Raw genomic sequence first — 14,689 nt, 5'->3', positions numbered from 1 at the left:
TTCCTGGTAGTGAACTCCACAAAGTGCTGCTCGGCTCCTGTTTCAGCTTCCCATAGGCTGCCACATCATGTGTCATCTGGTTCACCTGGCTGCACACCCCTTCAGGGCACCGTGGACTCTTAATGTGTCTGCTGGTTAGATGAATGAGCCCTTTGGTTTACCTTTCTGGCGATGTTTCAGTAGAATTCCTAGGGGGACCAGATGTTTTCATTTGCTGAAATGCCCTGACCCTGGTGCCTGGTATGTAGCTCTTGCATCAGAATTGATGTACAGTGGTTCTGTGGTGCAGAAACGCACTCTGGTGTAGGCGCCTCTCCTTTTTTGATGTGATCATTTCTCCATTCAGAGGTGAGACAAGAAATCTTTAGTGCCTTTAGAATAAGCATTAATAAAATGTCTTCTAATTTAACTTCCCATGAACTAGTAAGAGGGAAGGACCACATCACTCAGGAATAAAATTTTTAACTCTGAGTGTGGTTATAAGTTGAAACTTTAAACAGGTTTTCAGGGGACACCATGAGGCAAAGAAGGCAGATGGCAACCCCAGGGTTGGTGTGTTGATTTTTTGGGAAGAAACTCCTGAGAGGTCACCATGAATCCTGGGCTCCCCACTCCCATGTTGTCTGGGTTGGTGGGTCTGAGTTGTTTGAGGCCCCATTGTATAACTATTCTCTAGTTTCTTAAACAATTGTCAAGAATTGCTTCAAGTGCCAGAGCCAGCGGTGGAGAGCTACCAGGTGCCCAGGCGGCGGTGAGCTTGGTCAGGAGCCCATTGGAGAGCAGCCCCACCTGGCTGGGTGGGCGGAGCCTCTTGGAAACGCAGTAGCGCGCATTCAGCGGTGGTTGTACACATGTACATTTGCATGTCTGGTCATCCTGTGCATTTAAGGCTATTGTGAAGTTCGTCTGTGATTGTCAGCGTCCTCTTACAAATTCAAAAAGAGAGCTTGTTGAACTTTATTTTTTTTAACCTATTGTTTTCAGAGTGTCTATTTTGAATTAAACTTGTTACACCACAGCAAAAGAACTGTTGAATGTCTTTCAGCTGTTGAGACGGGTCTGTGACTGGGACAGCCTAAACATGGGAAGACCAGGGCCTTCAACAAGCATATGAAGAAATTCCATTACCCCACAAACCTCTGAAGCTCCCTGGACGAGAACACCTCTTATTTTCCAAAATTTTATGAAAATATGTCCAACCGGAAGGAACCCAAGATAAGAGTAGCTAGAGATGCCTGGGGTCTCCCTGGCAGTTCCTCAGAGTGCCACTTTGGACCAAATATTACTTGACCAGGGGAGACAGCCCACCCCTGGCTTCCTCCATTAGGTGACAGTAGCACCTGCAATCGTGGCCTTGAGGCTGTCCCTGCGGGCAGCGTGGGCCAGCCGTAGCCACTGAGGTCCAGGATTCTGATTTCCCGTATGTCTGGTGCTGGCTGCTGCGAAGGGTAGTGCCCTTGAAAGCAAAATGAGAAGCTACAGGTAGTTTATTGGAGATATTTTAGACCCATTTGAAAGACAGTTAGAAACTCAGGAGGGAAGGAGACAAGTTTAATTCTTGCGTGACTTACAAGAAACTATGCTGTTAGGAGGGGCTATTGAGTCAGCGCCGACTCCGAGCACTCGATATACAACACACACACACTCACTGCCTGGTTCTGTGACACCCTCGCGGTGGTCATGTCTGACCAAACATGAGCGCGTTCTCCAAGGATTGACAAAACGTGTGTGTGTGTGTGTGTGTGTGTGTGTGTGTGTGTGAAGTCTTGCCATCCTGGCTTCTGAGGAGCATTCTGGCTGCAGATTATCCAAGACTGATGTCTCTGTTCTTTCAGCAGTCTGTGGTATTTAGCTATTCTCTGCTATCACCCTAGTTCAGATGCATCAGTTCTTCTGTGGTCTTCCCAACTCATGCAGCTTTTACATGCATGCGAAACTATACTTAGAAGTACGTAATTGGAAGCAATATAAGTAGTGCAGTGTACTGTTTTAGCTGCTTGTAATTCTGTTACCCATTTTAGTCCCCCCTCCCCTTCCCCTTCTAGGGTGAGGATTATTGCAGGCCCTGGTTTTTATTAAATAGTTGTATTGGTGGGCTCTTACATCTCTTATCACAATCCATACATTCAGTGTTTCAAGCACATTTGCACATATGCTACCACCATCATTTTCAAAGCATTCTCTTCCCACTTGAGCCCCTGATAGCAGCTCCCCATACCTTCCCCTGCCCTCCCACCCTCCCAAACCCTTGATAAGTTATAGATTATTATTTTCATTCTTACATTGTCCCCTGTTGCCCCTCACCCACTTTTCCGTTTGACCCTGAGAGGGGTTATAGGTTGATTACTCCCCCCACCCTCCCCTAATCTTCCTGGTATCTCCTCTCATTGATGGCCCTGAGGGGTTTATCCTGGATTCCCTGTGTTGGGGGCACTTTATCTGTGGCAGTGTGCATGTTCTGGTGTAATTCAATTTCTAAGGTAGAATTGAGGTCATGATAGTGGGGGGGAAGGAAGCTCCAAAGAACTAGAGGAAAGTTGTGTTTTTCATCGGTGCTATACTGCATCCTGACTGGCTCATTTCTTCCCTGTGACTGCTCTGTAGGGATGTCCAATTGTCTGCAGATGGGCATTGGGTCTCTACTCCATGCCAACCTCCCCCCAAATTCATCTTGGGTATGATTTTGTTCTGGGTCTTAGATACCTGATCCCTTTGGCACCTCATGATCACACAGGCTGGTGTGCTGCTTCCATGTGGGCTTTGTTGCTCAGCTAGATAGATCCGGGGTTTTAAGGGCTGACCTCTAAACTGAGTTATGAACCAGCATCCCCAGAGACCAGGCATGGGGAGAAGCTGGGTGATGTCCACCTCACCCTTTAGCAGCTGGCAGGTGCCCGCTGTGCTCACCCAGCACTGGACCCCTCAGGTGAAGCGGGAGTGGGGGGGGGGCAGGGGGAGGGCACCGCCACTGCTGCCCTGGAGCCACCCAGAGCTGTTCCACACCATCCAGTCCGGGAGCATTGTGTCAGGCCTGGGCATACCCTTGCAGGACCCAGACCCAGCCCTGGCCACAGTCCCTGGCCTACATCAAGGACCAATGGGGATAGCAGGGAGGGGAGAGAGTGGCGTGCTTGGGTTGTGGTGGCTGTGACTGCTGGACCAAAACTAAGATCAGAATTGACACAAGCCACTGGGCTGTGGAGTCTTCCTGCCCACACTGCCAGTAACATTCAGGGGTCCCTAATAACCAGATGCTGCCTTTTGACAGGTATCTAAACAGTACTGCACTAAAGACGTTTTAGTGCACCTGAAAGCGTTACATGCTTTTAATGAGCAGAAAGGTACATTATATATAGGTAAGCATCACCTCATGATACGTTCTGTGATCTGGGCCATGATGTGTATTAGAGGTTGTGTGGACACTTGTGTCTATGGGATTTGTATGCACACTGGGCCAGAACTGCTGGGCAGAGCATGGCCCACACAGCTTCCCCTGTGGATACCTCAGGCGGCTCTGCCTGGCAGGGGCCCCTTTCTCAGCAGGGGAGGGCAGCTTGCCTCTGAGGACCGGCCCAGGATGGGCCGAGGGCTGCTGAAGCCAAGGCTGGGGCTCCTGGGACACACACTTGCCATTGGTTCCTTATGAGGCCACCTGGGATCCTCGGGGACCGAGTCACTGGAGGCTCCGCAGCTTCTAGGCTACGTGAAACAGCCGGCCAGAAGCAGGGCTCTGAGCCCAAGGCGAGGATCTGCTGTCCTGGCACTCAGGCGTCTTGGTCCAGGGTTGTATGTGGTCAAACGACCACACAGATGTTAAGTGGTGTATGTCTGTACTGTCTACGAGGGTAAGTCAAAGGTCCTGCTGCAGAAAGAATCAGTGGAACCCGAATTACCCCAAAATAACAAAACATGAGGTTCTTGTTTTCTCAACATCTTCATCCAGGACTGTATACTTCTGAAGGCGGCGCCTCCCCCTCCAACGCTTCCCGAAAGGAGACACTGATAGCCACCACATCAGAATGACAGTCTGTGAATCTGGGACTCCGATTGTGAAGGGGCAAGATTAGAGCTAGAGGGTGGACTGGATAAAGTTCTCCACCAACATTCTTGCAAGACAGCCTGAATGAGCAGGTACGTTGTCTTGAGGGAACTTGTACTTGGCCAAGATTTTCTTGGCCCTTTTCTCCCCAATGCCATCTTGTTTTCCGAAATCATCTTTGCAAGCCCCCATAATCATCCCTGTGTCCTTTCAGAAAAATCTATCAAGATTACCGCTTTGGAATAAAAAACCAAAAAGGGGCCCCCATAATCTAAGCTGATGAATTTGACAGGAATGGACCTGGCCCAGCAGAGCTCCTACAGGAGACCTGGTGACCTAGTGGGCATGCGCTGGGCTGCTAAAAGCAAGGTCAGCAGTTTGAAATCACCAGTTGCTTCTCGGGAGGAATGCAGGGTTTTCTACTTCGTGGCCTAGAGGGTCACCAAGTCGGTCGGCATCGACTCAGTAGCAGTGAGCAGCTCTCCTTGGGAGTTGCTATTTTGACTGTACTTTTTTGAAGGTATCCTAAGGAGACCAATGCAAATTAGTTGCAGAGGGAAATTGTCTGCAGCCGTCCACTGATTGCAGACGAGTTTGGAATAAACCTGTGCATGTATGAAATTGTTTGCTTACCCTCTACTAAGGCAAACGTCTGCTAGGAATGTGCTGAACTTTTCCAACTCTGCAAATTCGACTTAAAGACGGACTTGAGGGCAACATGGCTCTGTCAGCCCAGGAGTGTGCTCAGTAGAGCAACAGCTGGTGGCTGTTACCTGCAGTTGCCAGGGGGTGGGGGTGTGTGTGAAGGAATGCCTCAGCGCCCCAGACTCCAATCTAGCTTTCACCAAGGGATGAAGACTGTTTTTAAGCAGGTCTTCCACCTAAGAAATTAACATGTATCAACTGCTTATCCAAGGCACACTTCCTGTCTACAGTTAGGTTCCCTTTAAGTGCATTATGCATTTCAACATTTACTCCTCACCACAGATCTACAAAGCTAGTGGTAGTGTTCCATTTACACAGGGGAAACTGAGGACTTACTCAAGGTAGAGTAGGGAGAAAGTACAGTAAGAGGTGATGCTGCCTCTTGACATCATTCCATCTATAGGGGAACAAACAGCCATCAGTTGGGACCAGCCATCCCCGTTTGCTCGAGACTGGTCCCAAGGAAAACTGACGAGTTGACCATCCTTCAGAGTCCTTGTCCAACTTTTAGCAATGACTACTTTGTCTTTAAAGTTGAGCCACAAGTTAAAAAATGATTTGGGCAGTACAGATGTTATATAGGGAAGTCATTTTGCTTTTCAGGGAATATCCCGTAGAAACATACTCATCACCGGGGGCAGTGCCAGTACATAGGTAGCAAGTATCGTTGCCTGTTCTCTTGGGATTCTTGGTGCAGGAGTAAAGCCAGTAGAAGCTGGAGTCTGGATTACATTATCGGATTTTTCACATTACCTGGTAAAAATGTCAGTTTATCAGATTTTTGAAACTACACGGATAAAAGGAGACTTTACCGAACCATCAGCCTCAGAGCCCATGGAAATGGCAATTTGTGCTTACTTGGAGTCGACTGTATGGAAGGACCACCATGTAGAAAGGGATTAAAATCAAAGCCCGTGTATCTGAAAGGGGCTGTGTCGTCATGCTGGATATAAAATAGTAAATACAAATGATGCCATAGCAATTTACACATTGAACTGTTAACCGCAAGACCACCTGCCATTCCTGGGGTGAAAGATGAGGCTTTCAGTCCCCATAAAGAATTACGACTGCAGAAGCCCACCATGGCAGTCCTAACCTGTCCTCCTGGGTCACTATGAGTCAGAATTGACTCGATAGTAGTGAGTGTGGTTGACTTACTGTCACAACATCTGCACTGCAGACAAGCAGGAGTCTTCCATTGGAAACGTTCCCGAAGTCACTTTATCCCCCTCATGAAGTGATATGAGAAGTGGTTATTTTTAAACAGAAGAGAAGCTTTTTCAAATGAAAAATAGAAACTAACTAGTATTTAAATTATGAGCCCCAATTTGGCAACCATGTAGACATGTTTGCTAGGGACAAATTTAAGATTGTGAGTCATACTTTCATATATAATTTCAGATTAGTTTCGATAAATCATCTTTTTTCAAGCCATTTAATTTTCTACAGTTTACAATTCATGATATACACAAAGTTAGTATAGTGCTAAATTATGCACCTAAAAATTATTTTCCACTCTCATCCGTTTCTCACTTGTAAAATGGGGAGGATGGGAGAATGGAAAGGGTGGCACGTGATTGGAGCTCATCTGTTGGACATCACCAGTACCAACGGTCTGTCACTGACTGAAAACTAAGTACTTCAGTGTTAACTCAGAAGCAAGTTTTTATTCTTTGATATATAAAACCAGGAAAATTTTAATACATACACAGTAAGTTTGTTAAGATAACAGCACAGTACAGATCAGGGTAGAGAAACACACCCAAGCCGCTCATAACTTCCAGAATTATGAACAGGAATGTACAGGTATCAGAGTAAGCCTCTTTTCTTTCCTTTTAAAAATATTCACATTTGCTTAACAACTTAAAGCGGTAAGAAATAGAACTTTCCTTCTTGGTATTCAACAAGATGCTAAGAAAACCAGCAATAACTTAGTAAAAGGGCCTTTCGCTTGTGGCAGTAATTAAGCATTAGTTTTGGTTTGATAATACTCGTCTTAGTAAAAATCGCATCGTGGCGTGGTCACATGATGATGCTGTTACCCCTGGGCGGCACCTCGGGTTTGGGGAGCATCAGCGTGGCACCGTCCCCCTTGCTTGTTGGAGGAGCGAGCAAAAGTGCAAGGCACCACAATTATTCAGTCACAGCTGTTTACGCCCAACAGCTGTTTCCCACACACAAAAAAGAGCTTTTCACTGAATGAATTCAGGAAAAAATGAATACGTGGACACCCGAGTTTTCTGTCTTGTGAGCTCGTGACACAGGGCAGTGCGTTCTGGGAGTGTCTTCACCGTGTAAACGGTAACTTTGGTCCAAGTTTAGTGGTGGACGTTAGAATGTACATTTTCTTCCCTGACAGTGGATTCCAACAGAAAATTCAGTTCATATAAAACCTCGTTGGAGCAGACATGTGTAACTCCTTAAAGTAACCAAATATGCAGATGACGGGGATCTGTATTTGAAGCAACTTAAGTCCATGTGAGCATTGTTGTGCCCAGCCGCTGCCGCAGCACGGGAGCGCGGGGTGCCCGCGGCAGGAGCACAGGGTGGTCGCTGTCTCCCTGCTCTCTAACTGCAGGAGGAGGTGCGGCTCGCTTGCCCTGCGTTGTACCCCAGGGGTAGACTGGTGTCCTGGTGCCCACACTTTGAAAGGTGGAAGCGTTTAAAGCTTCCCTCCTGGCGACCCCAGTGAAGTGTTCTGTGCACCGCTCAGCCCCTTCCTGTCAAGGAGCCTGGCACTGTGTGGGGCGGGGCCGGACGACGCTTGCTCCGCCCCTTGTACAGGGAGGAGTAACAGCGTTCCACCACGTCCCCGGGAACCCCGCCCCGCCCCACCCGTCGCCGCAGGCAGTGCGGCCGGGCTCCCGGATGCGCAGGGACTAGCCACTCACTAGAGGGTGACGGCCGGCCCGTGCTCCTCGATGCCGCCGGGGGGCAACGCCAGGCTGTGACGGGGGTCGGCCTGCAGGGAGCTGAGCAGTCTGTGGATGCTGCAGTGGCCGTTGAGGCGCAGGAGGCTGCCGGTGGGCGGCGGCGGTGGCGTCAGCGCCCCTTCGATGACGATGTCGGCCTCCTCGTCGCTCTCCAGCTCATCTGGGTGGAAGTTCTGCACAGGCGGCAGGCTCTGCGGGCTGGCGGTGCTGTCAGTGGACTGGCCGGAGCTGCCCGACGCGCGGCTGCCACGCACCACGTTATTCCTCTGGTTGGCGGGCTTGACCGTGATGATGAGGTTGTGGCTGTTGGCGATCATCATGTCTGTGGCCTGGTCTAGCGTCTTCCCCGCCACCTCGATCCCATTCACCTCGAGCACCTCGTCGTTGACGGCCAGCAACCCCGTGCTCTCGGCCAGGCCGCCTGGCACCATCCGGGAAATGAAGATGCCCGGGACCTTCTCCAGGCCCTGGGCAGTCACCCGCATGCTGGTGCCATCTCGGATGTAGAAGCCCAGGGGCTTTTCGCAGCCATGCCGGTACAGTCTCACCCTGCGGTGAGTCTCGGGCAGGATGTCCACGTCGATGATGGAGGACACCGGCCGGAAGTCGCGTGGCAGGCCGATGGCAGGGAGCGCTCGGCGGCGTAGGCCCTCTTCACGCAGGCCCGCCAGCATTCGCCTCTTCCTGGACAGGGCGCCCGCCCCGAAGCTGCAGCTGTCGGCCTCCTCTGCAAGAACAACGGGACCACCGTTAGAGGCAGCGGCCACAGTCACAGCCTGACAGTCACAGGGCAGGGCAGGCTTGTCAGGAGCCCTAGCAGGGATAAGGGCCGAGGACCACATCCCAAACGACTCTTGTACAGCCGTACACAGACACTGAGAAGTGGGGCCACCGGCCCATGTCACTGCGCTTCACTTTTCCTGGAAACGCTCAGCCTTTCAGCCCATCCTGTGAACAATCTACAGACCCGAAGGCCCAGCACTGTGGGCAGGGAAGCCACCCCCTTGGTGTATGCCCTCCAGAGCCGCTTGCTGGTCCACAGTAACCACATCCAATGATTAACCCTTGCTGCTGGGTTCTGCCAGGTATGGGAGCAGGCTGCCAGGTCTTTCTCCCGCAGAACTGCTGGGTGGGTAAGCTGTCAGCCTTTCAGTTAGCAGCGGAGTGCTTACCTACCTCTAAAGAGATGAGCAGACTGAAGGTCACATGATGGAGGAGCTCCTGGCACTGACTTGGCGACCCAAGGAGGAGGAAGAGGAGGATGATGATTGCAGGCACCTTGGGGTTTTACAGTGTGGGTTACTGTACTGGCTGGGAGCTGGGTCAGTGGCAGGAAGGTCAGTGACAGGGAGCCTGATAGCTGAGAAATGGCCACAGCAGCCTCTCAGAAAAACCAGTTGCCCTGCAGGGAAGCCACACCTGCTCACTACTGGAGGCCAGTGCATTTCTGAAGAAGACTGGTGGAGCTGTGGGTTAGCTTTGGCCACTAATCCCAGGTTGGTGATTCAAACCCACCGGCTGTTCCTCAGCAGAAAGATGAAGCTGTCTGATTTCATAAAGATTTATAGGCTTGGAAACCCTTCTGTGAGCTGTGATCCATTCAGTGAGTTTAGCCTTGGTCTTGGTGCGCAACTGAGGCTCACCCCAAGTTGTTCCTATGGTCTCGGGTTGGTCCTGATCTCAAGTTCCAGCATGTGACTTCCCTATTACCCCATTGCTGTGAGTGGTCTGCGTTCTGGAGGGCTGTGGCAATGAATGATTGAACTTGGCAGGGAAGTGGAAGGAGCCCCCCAGGCACGGTTCAGGAGAAAGTGGAGGCTTTCTGTCCCTGTAAAGATGGGCAGCTTTGCAAACTCTAGGGAACAGTTCCACTATGCACGGTAGGGTTGCCATGAGTCAGAAAGGACTTGATGGCAGTGGGTTTGGCTGGAAATGGACAGGGCCACGAGGAAGTAGCTAGTGTTAGAAATTACCAAGACATGGGAAGGTAAAGATACACCTGTTTTTTTTAACTTTTATTAATTGCTACATAACATACTACGTAATATATTGCATCCGCTTCTGTAGCTGGCGGAGGTGAACATTATCAAGTTGTTTGTTCACCAGTCAGAAAAAAGCTTCTTTAGTCAATGTTCTCCAAACCCTTAGATACGTAGTAACAATTCACCCCAGAGACACGCCTATCTCTCTCCATCAAACTCCACTGGTACGGAAACTGGGCAACTCTTTTCTCCTTGCCCCCGTTAGAGAACTTGTGGATATGAGCTGTCGCTATCTCTGGAATCAGCAGACAGGTCGCCATAACAGCGAGTCCGGGGAGAATCTCAAACCACATCGCGGCGAGCTTTCCTCCAAGACCACTTAAAGGTGACCCACTTTCCGCTCAACTCCCTCTATACACCTGGTTTTGGCCTCAAAGGAAACCAGGTTTGGGCTGATTCTGTTCTTTCAAATTTGGATGATTCTGTTTTGATTGTGCATTATAGGAGAAGAGCCAGCTAAGAGGGAGAGCAGCTTGGGGGTGGCAGGGAAAGGGCACCCTTCTCTTTGTCTTCTCAACTATGAACCCCCATGTGTCTGTCAGCCAGAATTTTCCATTTGTCTTTACAAGAGGTATCCCAGGATTTCAATTCCGGTTTCTAAAAGACCTTTTCACATGATCAGAAGTTGTCACAGCTCCTTTGGAAGGCAATAGTTCAAGTTTTACATTTTCCACCAAGAAAATGTATTTATAGGCAAATGCCCATCCACCTACTCTATATTGTTACACATTTTCAGATTTATGTTATATTTGTATTCTCCAACTTGTTTCAGCAGTTAAAAAAATCCTGTTCCTATAAAAGTATGATGATTGTAAGTTTTCATACTAACGATGGTTCAAAGAAATCTTTTTGTTCAAAATAACCCTTCATTCCATGGGGACATAAGCACATCTGTGCCTGAGACAGGGTAAAGCACAATTACCATTGGGGGGAACCTTGTCGCCCAGAGTCTGGCTGTGGGGGGGCGTTGTCACAGAACCTGTCTCACAGTTTCCAAAGGGTTGTCCTGAACCAACCGTCTAACTGGACGTGAGCTAAGGGAGGAAGATGTGATGGTAGGAAGGTAGCCAACTGCCAGGTGAAGAGAGGTGCTTGCTGGGAAGGGGAGTGTGAGGATAGTGAGGGGGTACATAGACAGGAGGGATGTGGATGGGACCAGGAAGATGGTAGGGGTGATCCATGAAGACGGGGAGGGCTGTGAGGCTAAGAGGACCTATGAGGAGACACATGGACTGGATAGTGAGAAAGGCCAAATCACAGTGCAATTTTAGGAGATGGTTCCTTTCTCATTTCTCGATGGGGGACCAGCTGTGCTCCAAGGGTTACTCTCCCAGCATGTCACAAGTGGGAAGTTCCAGATAGGCCAGCTCTCCTGGGGCTAACTTGAGTGACTGGTGAAGACCTTGGGTTTTTCAGGCTGCATCCACCCTCCAGCAGCTGAGATGCTTCCTCCTGGCAGGCTGGTGGCAGGAGTGCAAGGCTATGGGAGCACCTTGGTGGCCTTGCCATCTGAAGATCACGCCCACTGTGCCAGCAGCTAAAACCTAGAATGGTGTCAAACCACACTGTTGTGGGTCCTGTTGCAGGGAGTCTTGCCCCTCCAAATGCCTGTGATGCGACCTGCGAGGCTTGGGTGTCCTATAGGCAGGGCCACCACTGTGGAGCCACCAGAAGCATGTCATGGATTCACACTGGAGAACACAGAGCCTCTGTGAGGGCATCTGACCACAGCCAGGAAGATGGTCCATGAGCCCCTCACAAGAAGACTGAAAGCAGTTTGGTAAAAGTGCAAACAAGCAGACAGTTTTTCTCTTGGCATTCAGTGGTGACAGAACATTCTGTGGGTGATGTAAATGGAAGGTCAGAGTCCACCAAAAGTCCCCTTGGAAGAAAACATGGTGATCTCCTTGTGCAAGATCAGCCAAGGAGATGGACACAGTCCTCGGACATGCAGTAGGTCACATGTGGCAGAATCAGTTTGGCACCAGCTGGCAGTGGCGATGACAGGAACCTTAGAGCAGAAATAAAAACGGCCCAGGGAGTGTCTTAAACATGCACAGGCTGCGAAGCACACTATCCAACACTGCAATTGTCCTATCTTTTGGCCCCAAGAACTGACCAGATCACGTTCCTAACGATCAGGTCTGGTATGAAAACTGCGTCACCAGGAGTCCTCAAGTGCTTGAGATGGGGTGGTGGGCATTATGAAAGAGGAAAAGTGCCCACAACTAAAGTGTCCCTCTGCTCCACGGAGGCATCCTGGGAATGCACTAAGTACATTTGAAAATGACAAGCCAGTCCTTCCTTTCAACAATGAACTTTAAGTGGATTGAACTCTTCCATCAAAATTTAAAGATTGGCTAAATGGATAAGACAACGTGATACAACCATATCATGTCTACAAAGAGACCCACTTTAGATCCAAAGACACTGGTAAACTGAAAGTGAGAGGATGAGGGGAAATGTCCAAGCAAATATTAGTCCAAAGAGCAGGGGTGGCTATATTAGCAGTAGACACAACACACTGTGGTAAGAACTTAAATAATCACCAAGACAGTGTTGTAATAAAAGCACCTGGCATCAAAGCCCAGACATACATGAAACAATTACTACAGAATTACAATGGTTGGAGACTTCAACACCACTTTCAGTAACAGAAAATCTAGACTGATCAATGGGAAACAACTGGAATAGCAGTTGTTGTACATGAGACCTCACACAACACCCCACCAAACTGCAGCAAAGCACACATTCCTCTCTAACACACATGGCCTTTCTCTCCAGGACAGACAATAGGATAAGTGGCATGCATTTAAATAGTTTGAAATCATACAAAGAATCTTCTACAAATGCAATGAAATTAGATTAGAAATTACAGAAGGGAACTTGAGGAATTCACACATTTGAAAATCAAGCAACATCCTGTTGAATGACCCAGGAAGTCAAGCACCAATCACCAGGCAAATTAGAAACTACTTATGAAAACCACAACATATCCCATATGAAGCTACCCCACAGTACTGAGAGGGGAATTTATAGCTATAACTACCCCTATTAACAAGGAAGATCTCAAACCAATGTTCCAGCTTTACACCTTGAGGAACTATAAGAAGAGGAAAATATGCCCAAAGCGAACACAAGGAAATAATAAATTGTCAAAAGTACCCATACTGATCCACACAATCAAGTCAATCTACCAAAATTCCAACTGCCTATTTTACAGAAATGGAAAAGCAAGCGCCCTAAAGTGTGAAATCAATCTTTTTTTTTTAAATCAATCTTGAAAAATAAAAAAGCTGAACTCAAAACTATAAATTTCAATGTGTGTGTAAAGCTACAGTACTCTAAACATTGTGGTGCTGGTGTACCAGGACAGGTATATAGGCCTGTGGAATAGAGCTGAGTCCAGAAATAAACCTTTATCCCTATATCCAATTGATTTTCACAAGGGAGTCCAGGCCATTTGTCGGGAAAGGCGTCTCTTCAACAAGTAGTGTGGGGGCAGCTGTGGAACTACATGCAGATGAGCGAAACTGGGCCTGGACCTGAGATACGTTCACATCAATCTTCACACAGCAGCATTTGCAATCGTCAAAAATTAAGCTGCGAGTCCCTAAACAAAATGATACCAATAATGTGCTTCATCCACACAACAGAGTATTATTCAGCCATAAAGAGAAATGAAATCCCAATGAATGCCAAAACACAGATGCAATCTGAAAAACACCTGTGTGAATTACATCAGGCAAAAGGACAAAAACATATGATCCCACTTATACATAATATCTAAGATAGGTAGATGAATATAGACCAAAGTACAGGAGGGGTTGTCCTGGCCATGGGTGAGGGAAGGATGGACAGTGAATGCTTAAAGGGTACTTGACTTTCTGTTTGGGAGTGGGGGTGGGGGAGAAAAACTCAGGTAGTGATGATACCGCAATGTGAATGTAGTCAGTATTACTGAATTACAATTTCTTTTTTGTCATGTATATTTTACCATGATAAAACATTTTGATTGGTGAACCAAAACTTAGTGTAGCTTTAAAATTGTTTGAAAAAGGCCCCCTGAGCCCCCAGAAGCGTGAGGATGTGAGCCTGCGGATGGAGAGATTGTGAAGTTCCAGGGAACCTGTTTTGGGGCAGCTCACTAGAAGCCCCAGAGCACTTTCAAAATTTCACTAAAACATTTTTAAAACTAAAAATACCCATAGAAATGTCTCAAAAGCACGGATCTATCAAAACAATCTCAAGAGTATATGAAGATGGATGAGCCTAACCATGAGAAATGGGTGCTTTAAGATGCCTTAAAGCACAAAACGCTAAAAACCACGGTACAGTCCAAGTACAAAACAAACCATTCCTTCATGATGGCTGCACCTTTTCTTTAAGGTGAAAACCTAATGGGACCAGACAGAGCAGTGCTAATTGTAGGTCTCCTTCGGGAGCCCTTCTGCAGGGTGGCCAGGTCCCTGGGGACCTGGGTGCTGGCAGCTGTCAGCATGTCCTGTTTTGTGTATGGGCTTGGGCTGCCTCCAGTCAGGGGCTGGCTGAGAGCCTGTCCCTGGCTCTCTCCAGACCCGCCCACAGTCGCCTGCTCTAGTGACCAAGCAGCCGCTGTGCTGCGCCTGGGCCCTGACTCTGGCGTGGGAGGCCAACATTCCAGCGGGACTGCCACAGGCGCAGAGAGGGAGCAGGGGGCATCGCCAGGGCACATTCTGGCCCCAAGGGTGGGCCCCAGTACAGTCTTAGAATGCTAGGAGCCAGTGCAGCCTGAGAAAAGGCTTTCCTTTGTCCATCTGACAGGTGTGAGACAGGGAGGTGCAGGAGGGGGCAGGCGCGCTTGCACATGTGCGCGCCCGCGCGCGCGCACACACACACACAGACCCCACCCCCCACCCCCCAGCTTAGAACCCACCACTCAACTTCCGGTGAAAAACCCACGGTCCGAATCAGGCTGGCTGGGCCTTCGT

The 14,689-nt window shown here is 48.9% G+C and overlaps 1 protein-coding gene and 1 pseudogene across 1 annotated transcript in view; both read right to left on the bottom strand.

Moving 5' to 3' along the window:
* Positions 1–6,391: 6,391 nt before the first annotated feature.
* The window catches only part of PARD6G (par-6 family cell polarity regulator gamma), a 48,160-nt gene continuing 39,862 nt past the window's right edge, over positions 6,392–14,689 (bottom strand). Inside the window, exon 3 of the mRNA XM_075532918.1 lies at positions 6,392–8,404. Within this exon, the coding sequence (XP_075389033.1) occupies positions 7,635–8,404 (770 nt within the window). The 3' untranslated portion in view covers positions 6,392–7,634. The remainder of the gene's footprint in view (positions 8,405–14,689) is intronic.
* On the bottom strand, positions 8,412–13,757 carry LOC142427793 (NADH dehydrogenase [ubiquinone] 1 alpha subcomplex subunit 1 pseudogene; annotated as a pseudogene).

The sequence above is a fragment of the Tenrec ecaudatus genome, chromosome 15, assembly GCF_050624435.1.
Source record: "Tenrec ecaudatus isolate mTenEca1 chromosome 15, mTenEca1.hap1, whole genome shotgun sequence".
NCBI lineage: Eukaryota > Metazoa > Chordata > Mammalia > Afrosoricida > Tenrecidae > Tenrec > Tenrec ecaudatus.
The sequence above is the reverse complement of the archived record's forward strand: the minus strand, read 5'-3'. Positions and strand labels throughout refer to the sequence as shown.